The 20,537-nt window shown below is 39.7% G+C and overlaps 1 protein-coding gene across 1 annotated transcript in view; it reads right to left on the bottom strand.

Moving 5' to 3' along the window:
* The window catches only part of NPTN (neuroplastin), a 35,020-nt gene extending 30,558 nt beyond the window's left edge, over positions 1-4,462 (bottom strand). Inside the window, exons 1-2 of the mRNA XM_068993384.1 lie at positions 4,435-4,462; positions 3,544-3,891 (exon numbers count right to left, since the gene is read on the bottom strand). Of these exons, the coding sequence (XP_068849485.1) occupies positions 3,544-3,891; positions 4,435-4,462 (376 nt within the window). The remainder of the gene's footprint in view (positions 1-3,543; positions 3,892-4,434) is intronic.
* Positions 4,463-20,537: the final 16,075 nt, after the last annotated feature.

Raw genomic sequence — 20,537 nt, 5'->3', positions numbered from 1 at the left:
AGTCTACAACTCTCTAGCAGCTCCCTGACACCATTTTATACACGTATAGTGCTGACTCTATAATTCTTGAAGACAAAACTCTCTCTCTCTCTTCACTTGAACCAAGCTTTGTTCATTGTGCAGGAAGGGGGAGAGGATGGAGAAGTCATGGGACATTTGAAAAGTGTAATGCCCAAGCACCTCCTAATCAATGTAACATTTCTGACTGTAGAGCTCATATTGTCAAAGAAACTTGTGATAAATAAAGCAAATCCTCAAGTTTGCTCAAGTAAATTGGTTCTCATTATTTTCCAACTTTAGCAAAAGGATAGTGGTTATCTTCCAATCAGCACTGGTCCTTATCGGTAACACCAAACAGGGTCTCTATGTACAGATAATGGAGGCATAGCAGCCACTAAGACAGAAGCAGATGCATGTAAACACATTAGCGCAGTGGTGTCCCATGGTTTCCAAACCACACTGGACAGAAGCCAAATCCCTGGGCCTTAAGTCGAGCAGAACAGCTGCAAACCCTGCAATGGAAGGCGCACATACACCATCAGCAGAAAGCATCACAATTCCAGGAAAATCAAAACCAAGCAAAAACAAAAGAGATAAAGAGAACCAGTACTCCACAGAAATTAAAAAATATAAAGGCAACATTAAAACCCAAACACACTTTTAGTTTTTTACTGAATTTTTATTATCCAATTTTATTTTCTGTCCCATTTGGGACTTGTCTTCTGGTTCTTCCTCTCAGACTGCACTGAGAAAGGGTAAACTTTGAGGCCCAGAGCTTCAAGATGTTTAAATTATAAGGAGGCCAAAGTAAATGCTACTCTTACCTGTGGTGATGCAAATGACCACTGCAGCTCAGGGAGATTAAGAAGCTGACGAAAGCAACCTGGTGAACTTCCTGCCAAGAATTCTCAGAAGGCAAAGGAAAGCACATTTTCCCTTAGGTGTTAAAGATCCAGGAGAGAGGCAGCAGGGAGCAAGTCGATAATTTTAATAGGTTTAAATATGATTCTGCGCCATAGGAGGGTTGTGGGGTGGCATAACCTCCCTCCTATAATTGCTGTGTATGGAAACAGGTACTAGACCAAGGTCTTTGGTCACAGTGCCACAACTGCATTCTGCACCAGGATGAAGGTGGGGCTTTTATTTCCGATCAAACACTGGTGGTCGAGCATTACTCATGACAGTACAAGAGAGATGAACATTCAGGAGAAGCTCAAAATTCTTACCTGCCACTTATTCCTATTTAGAAGCACTGGTTCAGAGACCCTTACCCTAGTCATCATTCATATGTAGAACATGCTATGGACAGAGAGAGAACCTACAAACTGGGCACACTTCTCCTACTGCCAGGAGGTCATCCTTAGAAAATTTCAACTTTGCCTTGGAGACAAATGTCATTGAGGATGCTGAATCATAAAACAGTCCAATTAGAGTGGAATTCAGGGTGTTTACAAAATGAAGATGATTAGCTCTCTGAATCAGTTAACTAGGATTAACTGATTTATAGGGAAGTCTGGGGAGAATCTAAACTAGCCAGGGTTTGGTTCAATCACATGCAGACACCCTTAAGTTAGGAAACTTATTTCTAAGTAAACTGGGAGACTGCTATATACTCTCGAGAATGAGAGGCAGGTACCCCCAAGACTCATCTTCTTTCAGCCCCAAGGCGTGACCTTTTAACTATGAGTCCACTTGAGTCAGTCTCCTACAAGTACAAGTACCAAATGCCCAGCCCAGTCCATGCCTACAAACTTCTGCAGACCTTTGTGGCCATCTGGGTAACTCTGCTTTTACAAGGAAAGGAGCATGGGGGCAGGAGAAGGAGGCGTGCAAGGGGAAAAAAAATTATTAAATAAAAGAAAAATCACTGGGTTAATGTCCCCCATTTTCACATAGACAAAGTTTTCTTTTTCCCTTTCCAGAAGCAGGTTCTCTGATTCAACAGTGCCAACTGCAGCAGCCTCTTCTACCTCTCCTCGAAGTCCTCTTCACAGGCCTCTCCTGAGTTGCCATAAAGAACGGACAGCTAACTTGCTATTTTCCACAGAAGGAGATTCAAGGCCCATTTCAAATGACTTCCTGTGTTATTACCAACATCCTCACAAATGTATTTTACTGTTTTTATTTAATCTCTAAGTCAGTCAGTTCTTTAAACCAGAATTGGCTCTAGGGGCTCTGAGTCCCTTAAAAGAAGGTGAAAAACCCAGAGGATCTTTCCATTAAATGGAGAACGCTTCCTCAATTACAAGCAGGACAGATGTGGGCTAAAAGTCTTCCTGGTCAGAAGCACTGGCTCTGTGGTAGCTTCTCCCTCCCTCTCCTTCCTACCACACAAGCAGTAAACACTATTCAGAAAGAGATGGCCACAAAAGCTCCTGTGTCTGGTTTCTCACTTGTACCTGCTACTACAGGATGAAAAGAAGGGTTCTGAGTCAACTGCTCCCCTCACTCTTACCAATCAGAGGAACAGGGTTAGAATTTAGTTTCCTCTTTTTCTTTTCTCAAGACACAAGAAAAGGCCAGTATGAATGGCTTCCAAACTACTTCTGGGGTTGCCAGCCTCTGGGATGATAGTGTGGCACTGACTACTGTGCCAACAGTCAGTCATCAAACTATCTGTCAACAGATCCAACTCTGACTTTGAAACAGTATGATGAGATTTAAAAGAAAAATACTGTGCAGCTTAGTGTCACCTAGTTCCTAACAGCAAGATATACGGAGAAAATCTAAGGCTGCTGCTCTTTAGAGAATAGGAGACTAGATGGGCAGGACCATGAGGAATATACTGCTGCAGTGGAGGGCTGTTATCAGAGAAGCACATGCCACTGTTTTAGAAAAGAAAAAGAGCTAGAACTATGGAAATATCCAAGCTTACATGCCACCCAACAACCAAAACACATCACCACACCACACCCATGGCAACATTCCCATCATAGACAGAATGACACCAAGTCACAGTGAGGGAAGAGGCTGGGCAGACACAAACTTAAAACCATAGAGGTGAAGGCAGCTACTCAGAGAGCTTCAAACAGATGCACAGAGAAATAAAAAATAGTTAGATTGGGGAGAGAAATAAAAATAGAAAGGCACCAGATAATAAATCAGCAAAAGGATAGCAGGAACCCTACTGCAAAATTCAAGGGGAGGGAAAGAAGCAATCCAACGCTACCCTGGTGCGACTGCCTGGTTTAGCGAGTTTCGAGAGTTTTTGTTGTTAGCCTCCCCAGTTCTCCCCCCACCTCTTCCCAATGCAGATGATTTTGGACAATCACAGATTCCCCAAGTTCTTTGTTCCTGAGAAGAGAGACACAGAGAAGGGTTGGGGGGTAAGCGAGGTCAAGAGGACAGCAAAGATACAAAAAAAAAAAAAGTTGCCACAGATATTTTCATACACTACAACCAGAAGGGTCATGGGTTTGAAAAAACGAAGACAAGGGGTGGGGAGAGTGATCATACTGGGGAAGAGGGAAAGGAAGCAGAGGGAAGGGTCAGCGGGCCACCTCTAGTGACTACAGTACTGCTACCGTAGGGTGCTGGACTCACTCTGAAGGACGCTTATGGTAGCCTGGGCTCGAATCCATGTTATGGAAGGGTTTTGCCTCAAGTCATTCCTCTTGGGGTCGTTGCTGGCCCTGCACTCGTAAGTCCCAGAGTCCTCCAAGGTGAGCCGGGTAATTCTCAGCACACTCACGCCGTTTGACCCGTAGGCGGTGTTTACGGTGACACGGCGCTTCCGAGCACCGTCCCACAGCTGTCTGAAAGACTCTGCCCGGTTGACTTCTGCGTACCACCACTGGATCTCTGGCGTGGGGCTCCCGACCACGTCACAGTACAGCTCAAAGGCGTCCCCAGTGAGCTTAGTTTCTGACATGGGCGACTTGACAAACCCAGCTAGAGGGAGGGGGAGCAGGAATGCAGTGACAGGCCAATCAGAAAAAAAGAAGAATCAACAGGTGTTAATAGTAATTTAAAGAAAAGAAAAAAAGCAAATGAGTTGCAAAGAACAAAAAGGATTCATTTTTAAACTATAAAGAGACAGTAAATAGCATTTCATACAAGCTTTTAGAAGAAGAACCACCCTGGGAAGCTTATGAAGCAAAGGCAGGCTAATTACAAGCTGGGGCAGCCCAGGTGCTGGCCAGGCAGAAGCAAGCCCACTGGAAAGCATTTTAGCAATGGGCCCAGCCGGTAGGAATGAGAAAGCCTCAGGTCTCAGGGAAGTCTCTTTCCATAGAACACAAACCATTACCTTTTCAAACTCAGGCAAGTGATGAAAGATAACCGGAAGTGGCAATAGGTTTACATGCCAAGTCAGGATCTCTCTTTTGGATGGGTGAACACTTGGTTAGAAATGCAATGTCTTTTATGGGTCACAACAAGAAGCGTTAATGACCTACTGACACCTTCTTTTGGGAGTCAGAGTCCAAATCTCACCTGAAAGGCTAGCAAATTTCTCACTCATGCAGGATCCTATCCTGAATTCAGGTTAGACTTTCCCACATCCTCTTCTTCCATGGGCCCATGGCAAACAAATAACCCCGTTGTTTGTGGAGCAGCCTCTATCTGAAAGCAAACTCTCTGGTACAGGAGAGCAAAACAGTCTGTATTTCAGAGTGAGAATTACTATCGGGGTCAGCTTAGGAGTGGAACCAACAGTAACTCAACTTATTGCCAGCATCTGGAGGGACTATTCCCTCCACAATCCCATAAATTTATAAACCAGAAAAATCTCCTGAAAAGTCAGTCTTAAAAATAACCATGACACAAAAACAAAAACCGAACCAGAACAACAAACAAAAAAATTCATGGCATCTGACAGGCTCTCTTCACATTGTTTAGTTGCCTGGTTCCTAGAGGCCAGCTCAAAAAGAATGAAAACTGTACAATGATGTATTAAACTAAACTCTATGGTAAAGGCTAGGCCTCACCAACATTGCCAGGAATTGCCCAGGAACTTAAGGTTGATGTCTACCTCCACTTGCCCATAATTTGTTTGAGGTTACACTTGCATAAGATAAGGTGGCAATGGCAAAGAGAGAGCAAAAAAAAAAATTCAGACTTATTGGAAGAACTTGGGATGGAGTCCATATCACAGTGCAAGCATACTCTCTCTCACCCATTTATTCCACCAAGGGTCCATTCAGCATTTCTACCAATTCAGGCTAAAAGGTACTAATAATTCAGTATCTAAAGTACAGGCAAGAAGCTAAAAGAGGGTACTGTGAGTCGCCAGGCAATTTCTCTTGGGCCCAAGCCAGATCCTCTGCAATGAGCAGAGTAAGGACAGTATCTACCAACATCAGGTTAAGAACATTTCAGAGGAGAAGTATGAATTAAATGGAACAGTTTCCCTACAGACCAAAAGCCAAGGATATAATGGGGTTGCTGAAAATGGAAATTGCTAAGTGGAAATTTTTCTGTTTATATCCTCAGCATATTTGCCTTTGGAGATAAACTCTACACCATGGACCTCAGAACCCTATGGGAAATACTACACTTACTCAAGTAGAGGTCAAGAATGCCAAATTCATACCAGTCTTTCAACTGATAAAAAATTCAGAATCTGGGAAGGATAGGAAAGCAGTCATTAACAGCCTCAGATTAACTGTTCTGCCTTCAAAATGACATGCCTAAACTACCTTTTGAGACCGGATATCAGTTCCCTGAAAGGAACTAGTAATGAGAGGCCCCAAAAAGCCAAAAATATATCATTCTCAGGTGCAGGGGAAGTTTCAGAATTCCTGAAAGAAGACATCAAGCCACTGCACACAAAGCTGAGCTCACTTCCAGATAAAAGGGTAACCAAGGAGCTATGTTTTAGCTTTCACACTATCTTTTCATTCATTTTACTACTGGCTCAATCACTAGAGCAAACTGTTTATCAGTAAATCCCTAGAAAGGAGAAAAAAAGTATTATTCTCCTTTAATCATACTCTTGATCATTAAGTGGCATTCACAAATGCTCTTATTCTCACATTCTCTGTGAACTGGGGGAGTTTGTGTCCCCTTGAATGATGGGATAATGTGCCTAATTATGCTCTAGAAATATGTTGTTAGTGGATTTCTCCTGTCTTTTTTCTCCCTTCTTCTGAATTGCGCTTCAAAACAAGCTCAGATCTAAGCCTGTTCAATTTACTGACCATGCTAAGTAGAAGGAATACCTGCAAGTATGTCCAGAACCACCAAGAACCCATCCAATTTCAAAATAATCATAAATCCCAAGACACCACAATTCAAAGACAGTGGAGAAACAGTCTGAACACAATTCTCCACTGCCCAGAACGAAGAAAGTCACTCAAACCAACACTGCAACTTCTGGACAAGACTTACTTCTAACGTAGTGCTGATCTGATTTAGTTTAGTTTTCTACTTGTATACAGGGAAGGGGACCAAGTCGATAATGCTCCTTGATTATCGACTAGTAAATTATATTATATATATTTAGGGCTTCCCTTGTGGCTCAGCGACAGAGAATCTGCCTGCAATGCAGGAGACACGGGTTCGATCCCTGGGTCAGAAAGATCCCCTGGAGAAGTGAGTGGCAACCCACTCCAGTACTGGGAAATCTCATGGACAGAGGAGCCTGAAGGGCTATACAGTACATGAGGTTGCAAGAGAGTCAGCTAAACAAAAACAACAATGATATATATTTAAGCAAACTTATCTAAAAACAAAAGTAAAAATCTCTTAAAACAATGACAACAGACATCTATCTGTGCTCTCTTTGAGGGCTATTATTATTTTTTATTATTATTAGACATGTATATCAATAGATAACATTTTCTAAGTATGTGTTATGTGTTAGACAATGTGCTAAGAACTTTTATATTCTCTCATTTAATCTTCACAACATAGCACAGATGCAATTATAATCCCCTTAAAAGATGTGGAAACCAAGGTCCAAAAAAGTTGAGTACTTTCCCCACAGTTACAAGCTAATAGTGAAGAGTCTAGACTGGAATTCAGGTGTGTCCAAAGCCAAAGTTCGGTCTCTTAACACCACAACTGCAGTCAATGTGTACTCCCTGAGCCAGAAAAGTTATAGACATTTTGGTCACCACTTAAATTAATTAATTCTGCCTATGAAAAGTCAAGACTCCTCCACTGGAACGTGCAGCACACTATGATGACTAACTCCTTAAAATTATAATTACTAAAGAACAGAGACAGAATAGCACAAGGATCAAAGAAATCCTAAAGCAATTATGCGAATGTGAGTGAGTGGGGGGCGGGGGGACGGTGGGAAAGGGTAGAAAAGAGTGAGAAAACAAAAGATGGTTCAGAAGCAAGACTTCCCCCACAGTTCTGATGATTCTACCACTCTGCTCTTAAGAAGCCTAGCTTCATAGGAAGGAGATTAAAAGACATTAAAGGCATTTCTCTAGTGTTGTAGTTAGTGGCCAAATTACTAAACGGCAGCACCTGAAATATTTATGGACTAGTTTACAAAGTGCTTTCACACGTATCACATCTCATTTTGTTCCCATAAATTCACAAGGTTCATAGGTCAAGTGCAGAGATAGGTTCATGATTTGATCAAGATCACTTAGGTAGCTAATCCTGAGTGGAGCAGGGATCAAAACAGAGATCTTCAGCTTTTAGTGTATCATTCTTTCCAAAAAAAACACACTGCCTCTAAATAAAACAAGTAGGGAATTCCTTGATAGCTGAACACTCATCAAAAATCATGAAAACAGATCTATTTCTCCTCCTAGCAGTAGGGAAAAGGAAAAAAAAAAACAACACAATGCTCTCTCTATACAGTACTGTGGAATCACAGCGAGGCAAAGTTATTAGCAACCATCTACCTCATTATCCATCCAAAATTAGCTCCAATTCAGGAGAAGAGAAGAACCAGCTCTCAGCAGCAGCAGGAGGCAAGGCAGCTCACAGCCTGACTCACTGCCCTGCCTTTCATTACCAACGGCTTTCAAACAAATACATGCCCTCAACATGAGAGCACATACTGCTGAAAGTCAGGAGACCAGGAAAAGCATCTGTTTGATTTCCAGGTCAAAGCTCATCCAATATTTTGGAAAAAGTCTAATTTTAGAAAAACAACCTCTGGCCCCCTCTCTACCAGCATCTCCATCCACTGCAATAGGTAACTGGGCTCAGAACTCAAACAGGTTTGACAAAGTACTAATATCAGTTCCTTCAGTTCAACAATGATAAAGAGGGAAGCCAAAGAGTGGTCACTAGTTTTGTGGGAGGGAGGAACTAGAAGCTGAGTGTGGAGGAGGGTGGCAGGCATAGTATTAAAAAATGAAGACAGTAAAACCAGGAAAAGCCTAAAGTAAAACTGTGTAACTGGGGATGGGACGAGAAGATGACAGCTGGGGCTAGCAGCCGGAGAAAAGGAGGAGCTCTCTGGCAGGGAAAACTGAATGTGTAGATATGTAGCAGAGGGTGAGAAAAAGAAGGGAACACAGAAGAACAAGTTGAGCCTAATCCCAAGAAAACTGCTTTTACATATGCCCTAAGGAAGCAAAAATGCTATCCTAGCCCCATACACGAGGGACCATCAGTGATTTTTTTACAGCCAATATTCTCATTTTCCTCCAGGGCTATCAGTGAACAGACAGTAAGACTCACTTATATTCCTCTCTCAGCTGACTACTGCCAAGGCCGGGCCTTTAAATTTAGCCTGTTTTTGTCACCTTTAAAAAAAAAAGCTGTTCCCTTCAAGCCCCTCTCCACTGCTAATTCCCTGTGGGTGGCTCATGCTGTTCTTTCCTTCATGCCTCACAATAAAAGAGGAAATGACAGCCAAGGACACAAGAGAGCTTCTCTCACCCTCCCCCATTCACTCATATCATGCACCCCAAAAAGAAGACAGACTCTGAGCAAGACAGACTGGTATCTAGCTTCAGTTATAGGTATGGTATTTTAAATCTAAGTGACTCTTAACTGCAATAAGCCTGCCTATTCTTACTGCTTAATTTAATCCTTAACACTATCCCTCAACACCAAAGATAGGTCCTAAATCCACAGGCACTCATTCTGTGTGTTAAAACCAAGTGTAAGGCAGGCCTGAGGCCCTGAGAGTGAAAATGGGGTAACCTCATTCTCCACAGCAGGAAGGAGGTATATGGGTCTCATTTCATGGACCAGTCTGATCTGCAGGTGAGAGACAGCAGCAATTACAAAGCATTTTCCAAAGTCACACCTATTCCTTTCACAGCTATCTCTATCCAGGAGTCATGACAAAGGCTTAGAAATTAAGATCTTCTCCATTCACCAGCTTCTAATCCAGGGCCATCCTTTATTCCGAAATTATAGCACCCAAATGGCTAAAACAATCTGTTTTGGCATATTTTAGTCAGCCTTCTGTTTTGAGAAATAGGAGACTACGTAGTTTAGTGGATAAAAGTAGCAAACTCTAAATCTGGATTACTTGGAAGTGCTGTCACTAATTGTATGACTTTAGGCAAATGACCTAACCTCTGAGCTTCTCCCTAATCTGTAAGCTGGACTAATAATAGTAGCAACCTCAAAGAGTTATTGTGAGGATTACTTGAAATTGACATACAGCTTAAAAAAGTACCTGGCACCTAGTAAGCACTCAAGAAGGTTAGCCATTATTCTATGTCTCCACAGAAATTATGCTAAACAAGCCATATGCAGCAGCCTTCAGCACTGTTCCAACAACAGTCTGGGAAGTAGAAATTTTCTCTTAAAGGAGCTCCAACTTAGAATCCAACTTCATCAATAAACAGCATAAAATTAATTTTAACCTTAAAAATTAAGGTTAAAAATAAGAACCAGAATGGAAATATTAATTGCAGAAGGCAATGAAGAAGTTGGGTATTTTTCATTTCTTCCTATCCTCAGAGCAAACTAAAAATAAGGGGAGTGGTAACAGAAGTGTGGACTCAAGGAATTAGCAAATGTTATGACAGAGTTACAAGTCATTCAATCTAAGATAATGTGAACAATATGGAAAGCCCTAAAGTAATGAGAATAAAAAGAGGCAGTACAAGATTCTCCTTTAAAAAAACAAAAAGTAAATTAGCCTACTAATTATAAATTAAGCTGCTTGGCAGTGATATATGAGAAGATACTGGATATCAGGCAGACCAAACTGTAAATTCACAAAAATGGTAGTTACAGGACTTTGATCGTATCAGGTTATTTTTTTAGTAAGAGTCAGCTTTTGAGTCAGTACCTCCACAACTTAAATTCTCTTAACTTTGAGCAGTTTCTTCAAGTGGGAATGATGCCACTTAAGGTAGTTGTAGAAGTCATGTGATATATATAGAAGAGATCTGTAGGTTCTACAAATGTTGTTACTTTAGATTAGACAAGAAATAGGCATTCAATATGACTGATTCTTCATTCAACACAAATTTTCATTCAGTCCTGCTGTCAATTCCCTTTCATAAGCTAAACAAGCATGACCTATCAAGATCCATGGGACTAAAACTCAGTGACACACACACACACACACACACACACACAAGAAGGCACAGTATGATTAAAAGGGACTTTCCTGGGGGCTCAGCAGTAAAGAATCTGTCTGCAATGCAGGAGATGTGGGTTCCATCCCTCGGTCAGAAAGATCTCCTAGAGAAGGAAATGGCAACCTACTCCAGTATTCTTGCCTGGGAAATCCCCTGGACAGAGGAGTCTGGAGGGCCACAGTCCATGGGGTTGCGAAGAGTCAGACATTACTTAGCGACTAAACAACGATGATTTTTAAAAAAAGAGTCACAGGCTTGTCTCTTACCAGAAAATACACACAAAAATTTGCATATGATATAGGGAGAGATGTCCCAGACACCAGGTTAAACACTGAGTTTTGACTGTATTGCTACTGGATGTGTGGAGAGATAAGGGTCTCTCTATTTAAATTGAGAGCTCACCTTATAAGGATATGAGCCATGGTTTACAACATCTGGGTTGGTTTCTTCAACTTCTTCAAACTCAGTCTCCTCATCTGAAAAATGGGGATAATAATTCCTACCTTCTTCATAAGGTCATGGTGAGGTTCATATGAACAATGTAAGTAAAGTTACTTTGTAACCTACAGAACTAAAAATGTAATAATAATATAAGATGGCTGTTTTATGCAAGCATTCTACTCTGTAATTTAAAGGATAATCTAAATCATTTCTGAGTATTCTACTGAAGTACCTCAAAAACACTGTGGGTTGAAAAAGTTGGGGGGACAGAACTCAAAGACTCACCCAGGTGGATGGGAGTTGTTCATTACACTTTTTCTGAATTTTTCAATTTTCCAAACGAAAAAAGTATGAAAACCAATGACCCAGAGAATTGCAACATGTTTTAAATAGAAAGGGGCATTAAATAAAGTAAGACTGCCAGCATTAAATTTTTTAAAATTAGAATACTAGTTTAAAAGAAAGAGGGTCTTATAAAAACAGAACTTGACACCAAATCTAAGAAATAAGGATTGGAAATTTTTAACAGCAGAGAGAACAATCAGCTCAGAACTCACCCCTCCTGCATTTCTTCATGCATATCCAACATGTTCCAGGAAGGGAGCTCAGTAACATCACATATGTCCCAGAATATCCTCAAATGGCCAATAAGAAATTGAAAACTCTGCTTATAGGCTATCCATCATAAAATTCTAGCCACTGAATCTATGCCTTTACTAATAATGCAGTAAACAGCTTCATTATTATAGACAGTCTGCTTCCCTGGTGACTCAGTGGGTAAAGCGTCTGCCTACAATGCAGGAGACCTGGGTTCGATCCCTGGGTCGGGAAGATCCCCTGGAGAAGGAAATGGCAACCCACTCCAGTACTCTTGCCTGGAAAATCCCATGGACTGAGAAGCCTGGTAGGCTACCGTCCATGGGGTCGCAAAGAGTCGGACACGACTGAGCGACTTTCCCTTTCCCTTGAGACCAACAACACTTCTTCCTCACATCAGGGAGGAAAGAGGCATTTTAACTTAATCTTGAGCAAAGAAAGTGAAGTTAAATACAGATAAGGGCCCATTTGGACTGTGACATCAAAATGACCATAACCTTAGTTTTCAACTAAGGATGTGTCCAAGGGGAAAAATGCAGTAGCCACAAACTGCTGTCAAGCTCATCTTTTCAGGAACTGCAGAAAATCTACTTTTTAACTCTACAAACAGTACTTAAACTGTTAATACACAAAGGAAAAAAGCTAGTTTTGCTAGCCATTAAAAACCACAGATGTTTCATCCAAAGGAAACAGACAATGCGTACAAACCAGCAGTATCTCAAAGAACATTCTTAATGAAAGGTCTGGTTTCAAACAATGAAACCCTTACATATTTAAGCAAACCCTAACAAAAGCTCTTAGCCCAAGAGATGGTGAAAACTACCTGTGGGCCAACAGAAATGGAATTTTGAAGCCAGAAACAATGTTTCTGGAGAAGAGACACAGTAACAGTATTTGAAGAGTGTGCCTCAACTGACCCTTCATTTAGGATTTATTAAAGACAAAATGAAAACAATATTCTGGAAAGGCTGAATACTCCAGTGAAATAAACCATTCTCAAAATCAAGGAGGGAGTGGAGGGGCATTCCCTGACAGTCTAGTGGTTAGGACTCCATGCTTTCACTGCTAAGATTTCAATATCTGGTCAGGGAACTAAGATCCCACAAGACTTGTAGCCACTGCCAAAAACAAAAACAAACTAGTAAAACTAAGAGAAAAATACATTATGTGATCCTTACACACACCACTAAAAGCCATGGGCAATTAGTAATCTCCACTAATTATTTTCTTTGCAAATTTCTGTATTAGGCAAGTGAAATTTGCAGAAAAGTAATTAAGTAAAGATTACACAATTTATTTTTCTTTTAGTTTACTAGTTTCTCTTCCCAGGTGGCACAGTGGTAAAGTATCTGCCTGTCAATGCAGGAGACACGGGTTTGATCCCTGGGTAGGGAAGATCCCCTGGAGAAGAAAATGCCGCTCCAGTATCCTTGCCTAGGAAATCCCATGGACAGAGGAGCCTGGTGGATTACAATCCAGGAGGTCTTAAAAGAGTGAGACAAAACTGAGGATGCATAGCACCATCACAGATTCAATACAACTTTTGATAATGAGCTCACTTTCTTGTGAGCTTGTGAGCGCCTGACAACATAGCAACATACCAACAACCAGGATTTAAATATTAAAAATAACACAATTCAGCACATTCTTGCAGAGGATAATACAATTTATCTCATTTATCTCATTCTTTCATCCTGATATAGCCCATGAGAATGACAGCAAACACAAGTAGTTGGAGCTGATAGTGTGAATTTAATCTAGAAGATAATATCTAGAAGATATTTTAACTGAAGAGGTAAAAAGTCCCTCTCCTACCTTCTTTTAAATAGCCATTCCCAGAAGCCAGAATCAAACACTTTGCACACAGGAAAATTCAATCTTTGAATCACATCCCAAGATGTTAGGCAATATAGTCAGTTACAGTCTTCCCAGCTGATGAATTACTTCCAAAGTATAAATAGTTTATAGTAGAAATCACACTGGGAACTTTGTTATTATTATATATTAAAGGCAACACTTTCTTTAGATGGCAAAATCCTAGAGCAGTGATTTTTTAAACTATCATGCATCAGAATCACCTGTTAAAACACAGATTGCTGGGCTCCATCCCTGGAAATTCTGATTCAGCAGATCTGGAATGGGGCTTAGGAATAGGCATTTGTAACAAGTTCTCAGGTGATGCTGGTATTGCTGGTTCGTAGATCACACGTCAACAACTACTGTCTTAGAGAGTCTGAAACTGCTAAATTTTTAGCTTTTTCAAACAGAAGAAAATAGGGGCAAAGGAACCACACAGATGTTTCTGAAACCATATAAAGACTCTCCTAGTAATGAGTCTGATTCATAACCAAAAGAAGAAATGTGGGCAAAATGGTTTCTTAAAAAGTGTCACTCACTATGACTTCGTAACAATGACTTTTATCTAATATTTGTTCAACTTATCTGTAAGCTGAGAGAAAGTTACTGAGGGCTTACTTAGCAAGGACTGTGCACAGGGACAACTAAAATAAACCTTGTTCCTAAAGGGACTTAATTTTGTAAAACATGAGACAGAAAAACAATTACAATACAATTGGCAAAGGCCACTTTTATAACAGACATGTGAAAGACAACAAAATCATAAAAGAAGTTACTAATTTTACTGAGGGGAGAGGGCTGCTATATGCATAGAAACCTCAGGCATAAAAATCTGAATGTAGCCTTGTCAGCTGGGGGACAAGGCCTTGCTCTAGCCAAAAGAAAATAGTTTTGAATGCAGTATTGAGAAGTGGTAGAAATAATTAGTTCTAAACAAAGCTAAAAAAATTCAACATTTTTTGAGTGATTTTACATGCCAAGCACTTGTCAAATGTTCATGCTACTCATAAAAATAAGATATCTATAGCCTCAAGGCCTCACAATTTAGGGAAAGTGACAAGCATCCTACAGGCTAAGAGCTTGGACTTCTTTCAACAGAATAAGTGATATGACGGATCTGACTGGTGGCTCTATGAAGAATGGATCCAAACTGGGGAAGGAGTTAGGAAACTCATTCACTAATCCAAATGAAAAATGAGTCTGAACTAGTGTAGAGAAGCTGTAGAAATGGTGAGAAGATGACGGATTTAAGACGTGTTTACAGGATAGAATTAACTGAAACTACTGACTATGGTGTGGAGAGTGATACTATAAATGGAATAAAGGCAGGCAAGCTGAGAATTGGCTTTGGAGACACATACAGGATGGGCTATGCTGGTGAGATGTTCAGATATTATCATAAAAAAATATACATGGATCTGGTATTCAGGAGAGAATCAGAGGCTACAAATATACACTTGGGAATTATCAGCTTAGGTGGAAGCCATGGGAAGGGATAAGATCACTCAGAGGATGAAAAAGAACTGAGGATGGAACTTTCTACATAACTAACAGTTCTTTCCAATGATTCACCACTGAATGTAATGTACTTTTACTAGGATAAAATACACCAAAATAGGAATTAATCCTATTATCTGGACAATCCTGTTATCTGGACAATACTTCACGTGAATAATTTATTATTCTGCTTTGGAAGATTAACAGGGGTCTTTTCATGGTTCTGCTGTCAGGGACTCAGATTCTGACACAGCATCCATGCCAGAAGCTCCCACAGCAGCATTAGACTTTACTTGAGTAGACTATGTAATGCCTTAACAAAGAATCCTTAACCTTTCATAAAAATAGCACCTATCTGGTTCCAAAGAGTACCCTGGGAAATGCTTTTCCTCTGAAAAAGCTAACACTTAATCCCAAACAAATTTTCTCAACTTTTAAAAAAGGAAAATGTACACTCTTAGCCTAAAGCCCAAGGCTAAACCAACTCTCATCCTGCACTCTGCAGCAGAGACTGAAATGAAACAAAGCCAACATGCCATAGACCAAGTGATTCCAGTGAAAAAGAAAAAACCAAGAATTATAGTTCCTATTTAATGCTGTGATAAAGTTCATTAAGTTTGTGATGTTTATGTCCTTTTTCCTGCCTTCTAGTCCTCCTCAATGTTTCTTTAAATATTAACCAGATACGATTTTGGAAAATAAGGACTGTAACACACAAGCAAGAGTTTCTTCACTTCAACAGTGGCACAGAATGGGAAATTTCCTTCCCCACTCTGGGCCTCAATGATCCCTAAATTTAAAATTTTGCGGATACTCAACAGAACTAAACTGAGTTTTATTTTCACATTTTTTTACAAGGATTTATGAAAACAGACAAATTTTACTCCTTTAACTATGGACCATATTAACAATATGTTGAAACTGCAACTTTCCCATTACTTAAAATTGTGATGGTGGCAAAATTTATCCAAGTCCAAGCATCACCATGGAGAAGGCAATGGCACCCCACTCCAGCACTCTTGCCTGGAAAATCCCATGGATGGAGGAACCTGGTAGGCTGCAGTCCATGGGGTCGCTAAGAGTCAGACACAACCGAGTGACTTCACTTTCACTTTTCACTTTCATGCACCGGAGAAGGAAATGGCAACCCACTCCAGTGTTCTTGCCTGGAGAATCCCAGGGACGGGGGAGCCTGATGGTCTGCCGTCTATGGGGATGCACAGAGTCAGACACAACTGAAGTGACTTAGCAAGCATCACCCACTTGATGGACATGAGTTTGAGTGAACTCCGGGAGTTGGTGATGGACAGGGAGGCCTGGCGTGCTACAGTTCATGGGGTCGCAAAGAGTCAGAGACGACTGAGCGACTGAACTGAACTGAAGCAATGTTTATGTTCTTTTTCCTGGCATCTGGTCCACTTCAATATTTCTGCAACTATTAACCAGATGTGATTTTGGAAAATAAGGACAGCAACACAGGCAAGCGACCAAGAAGATTCTCTACTTCAACAACGGCACAGAATGTCTCTAATTTTGTATCCCCACAATACCTTGCTATACATATTACACTCAATAATATTTGTTAAATGAATGGTGAGAAACACAATTCTCACTCACCAAGAATTAACCTTAAAATTCTTTCATTAAATTTAACCTATTAACAACTTATAATGTACTAGTAATTATGTTAATGAACAGCAAAATAAGTGAAACCGTCTTAGATTAGCGGAGTTTTTCATATCAGAGCCATTTTTCTGAGTATCAACAGAATCATAAATTCTAGGAGACCAGGCTATGGCATATTTGAATTTATCAGAGAGTCCCTAGAAGTTTCTTATTAGAAAAAAAAATCCCTAATGTCAGTTTGTTTTCTTGCTATACATCCATTAATCCTCATTTTTTGTTGTTTAGTTGCTAAGTCGTGTGTGACTCTTTATGACCCCATTAACTATAGCACGCCAGGCGTCTCTGTCCTTCACTATCCCCCTGAGTTTGCTCAAACTCATGTCCATTGAATCAATCTTTGAGTTACACCCCAAGATGTTAGGTAATATAGTCAGTTACAATCAAAGATCTTTTAATCCTAGTAGGCAAGGAAGTAAAAACTGAGTGTAAAAGATTTCTCATTTGAGATTTTACTTTATAGTTAGACTGCAACTTTCATATTCTTTTTCAAATTAGGTAATGATGCTGCCTATCATCAATTCTAGAATTGATGATTCTAGTACTTCTAGAATCAAAAACAGCCTAGAAATCTCCTTCTTTGAAATGATAACCTTTAAGAAAAACATCTGTGGGGAAGGGGCAGGGAGTAGGACATTTTCCAACTATTCTTTTTTCTATTTTAAGAACACTCAAAATAGATTACTAAACGCATAACTGAACATCTCTGAAACCTAATTATTTTACCAGGAGCTAAGTTTTACTGATGTTCACATATGTCAGGCACCAGGCAAGGTATATCATACAATTTAATTCACTACCCTTTAAGATTGTACTGTCATTCTACAGATGTGCAGAGGCAGGATGCATTCTCTGGTAGTTACAATTCCAGAGTTCAAAACACTATATTAAACTATCATTAATAGAAATGTTTTGTTTACTATGAACAATTAGAACTAACATCCTACATACATTATTTAATTCAAAAACATTTTATATTAGAATGACCATCACACAGTATGTTCTACTTCTTTCTCATAGACATTACCAGTTCAGGCTTTTATCACTACACAGCCATCTCCAATTATCTGTTATCTCTATGGAAATTGTGTGGGCCTGTGAGCTTAAAAAGTATTTGACATTACTGTGACTTACTGTTTTAAGCTGGCACTCCTAAATAGTAAACTGGAACTTAGTGGTAGATCTCCAGTTCTTACTGGCAGATCTTCAAGGTGGTTGCTACCCCTAAGATTTTCTTCCCATTAAGGGATGAAAAGGAATAGCACTTTCAATCCTTTTCCAAGCAGAGTCTCAACAGCACACCTCTGTATTCTCCTATTTGCATTTGGATTTCAAAACTCAGGACAAATGACAGGTAGCTCTTTCTCACAAAGAAGCTTACAAACTTTACAATAAAAATTATTTTATCAAGTACACTTTGCATAGGATGATTATGCTTATGGCTGTCTAATAAGACTGTCTTAAAAGGATCATCCTTTCTTTTGGTCTTATTTCAACTGTGGACACATGTATTAGTAAAAATATTTCAATCGTCTACTCTGCAAAGTATCCACAGATACCAAGACTGCCCAAGCAGACTGTAAACCAAAGGTAAGAAACATCCTTGTGCAAAAACTTCAGAAGTAGGTCCACAAAGGGGTCATCTATTTCAATAATTTTAAAACCCAGCTCCTTGGGTCCTAAGGATTCTTTGGAACAGTTAGTGGATTCCTTGTCCCCCAAACAGCTCTACATTTATCTAATTAAAAATTAACGTTCTATTTTTTAAAAAAGAAAAAACCTGCTACAGTTTGAAAATTCCTAAATCTAATTCTCACCCCAATCTAACACTTAGATATCATAGTCCAAAGAGGCTTAGAATGTAGCTGAAAACCCTTGCTAGAATCCAAAATTCCTGATTCCTGTTCACAAATGTTCTATCTACTAAAATCTGCTCCCTCCTCAATTCCTCTGGAAATCCCAATATTCAGTCAACAATCCAAAACTATTCTCTCATAATTACTTAATTACACTCTTATCATTTTGTTTCAGTCTTCATTATCTCATAACTCCACAATTAGGTACTACCTCCACCTCCACAATGAGAAGGATCAGGTTATATTACTTACCTCCTGCCCCAAACACAGGCAGTATGCTTCTCTTAAAAAGGGATAGCAAAACTGTATACAGTACGCTTCCATTAAAAATTAGCAGAGTTAAAAAAAAAAAAAAAATTAGCAGAGTTGTCCCAGGAATTAGTTACATGCCAAATAGTAAATGTATAAACATTTAAGATTTTCACCAAAAAAATATGACTGAGTATAAAAATACAGCAATATATTGTTCTTCTTCCATTTAATGAAGCTTTTCCTTGTTTGGAATGAGAAAGGTCCTCTCAGTGAGCCAATTTCTTATCAAGAATTCAGTCATCATCAACATAATTCCCTTCAGTGACAATAACAACAGATGTATCCTAGAGACTCCATACATTAATATAAATGAAAGGCTCTGTCACTCCAAGTACTATACTTAAAAAATGAAGGCTATAAATATCAAAATGAATTATAACATAATTAATACAGGGGCTTCCCAGGTGGCTCAGTGGTAAAGAATTCGCCTGCAATGCAGTAGACCCAGGCTGGATTTCTGGTCGGAAAGATCCCCTGAAGAGTGCATGGCAATCCACTCCAGTATTCTTGCCTGGGAAATCCCATGGAGAGAAGAGCCTGGCGGGCTACAGTGCATGGGGTCGCAAAGAGATGGACACAATTTAGTGACTAAACAATGACAACAAAGTACTACAGCCTGTAAATGTTCATGTTTTTAAAAGGATAAGCTTTGAAAAGAAACACAACAAACTACTAACAGCGCTTATCCTGAGGAATGGGAATCGAGGGGTGAAAGGAAGAACTTTAATATTTTACCTATAATACCTAAGTATTATTTGAAATTATGTTAAGCAAGTCCTTTCCTAATTTTCCAGTAACTTTCCTTTTTCAAAAGAGAGATGATATGGGGAGGGAGGTGGGAGTGGGGTTCAGGATTAGTAACTCATGTGCACCCGTGGTGGATTCATGTCAATGTATGGCAAAACCAATACAGTATTATAAAGTAAAATAAAAAATAAATTAATTAATTAAAAAAAATAAATTTTTTAAAAAATAAAAAAATTTTTAAGTTAAATAATTCCATGTCAAAATGTTGTTTAATCACTATTCAAGGTAGGAAGAGTCAGCCTCTCTGCCTCTAATACTGCCTCCAGTAGTTAGCTATATTTATTCTCTGAAATTTCAACCTGATGAAAACTTCATTACCTTTTAGGCAGAGACAGCTCACAAGCTTATATATCTGGTTACTGCAGGTTCACTTGGTACTACTGGGCCTGTCAGGTTTTTCCAATGGTGTATTTTGCGAGTTAAAGACAATACACTTCTTGAGCTTTTTCAGTGGCAAATGGACAGTATTGCAGAATGGTAAGGTGACACTCTTAAGACACTACTAAAAACATGTCCCACTCAAATTCTTTCCCATTCTGACTTTAAACAGCTGGTAAAATATACATACCTGTTACTGAAATACAAATGCCAGCAAGCTCATACTTCTGGCTATTTCTGAGCAGTTTTCACTTACTACTCTGTATACTCTAATTTTTTTTTTCCTTTAATGCACATCAAAATTTGTCTTTTCATCCTACAGCTGTAAAATCTGATTACCACTAACACTACCCCCAACCCATAATTGAATTTTAATGTCTACCTGCCACTGAGGAGCAAATTACATGCTCCATGGGCAGACATTTCAGAATGTTTCATGTGCACTCCACAGTTAAGAGGCAGTCTTGCAGGGAAGCACTAAAATTTACCAGCCCACAGCAAGTACCTCACAGGTTACAATCAATATTCATTACCAGCTGCCTGCCTGAAGTTCCTTCTGCCTTGATGTCCCCAGTTCCTTCAGGAATTAATTTCCTTTGTAACTGGCCTGAAAGACTACCTAGGTTGTTTCTGAAAAATATGGACT

This window comes from Capricornis sumatraensis, chromosome 2 (assembly GCF_032405125.1).
Source record: "Capricornis sumatraensis isolate serow.1 chromosome 2, serow.2, whole genome shotgun sequence".
Taxonomy (NCBI): Eukaryota; Metazoa; Chordata; class Mammalia; order Artiodactyla; family Bovidae; genus Capricornis; species Capricornis sumatraensis.
Note: the sequence above shows the minus strand (reverse complement) of the source record. Positions and strands in the feature narration are given on the sequence as shown.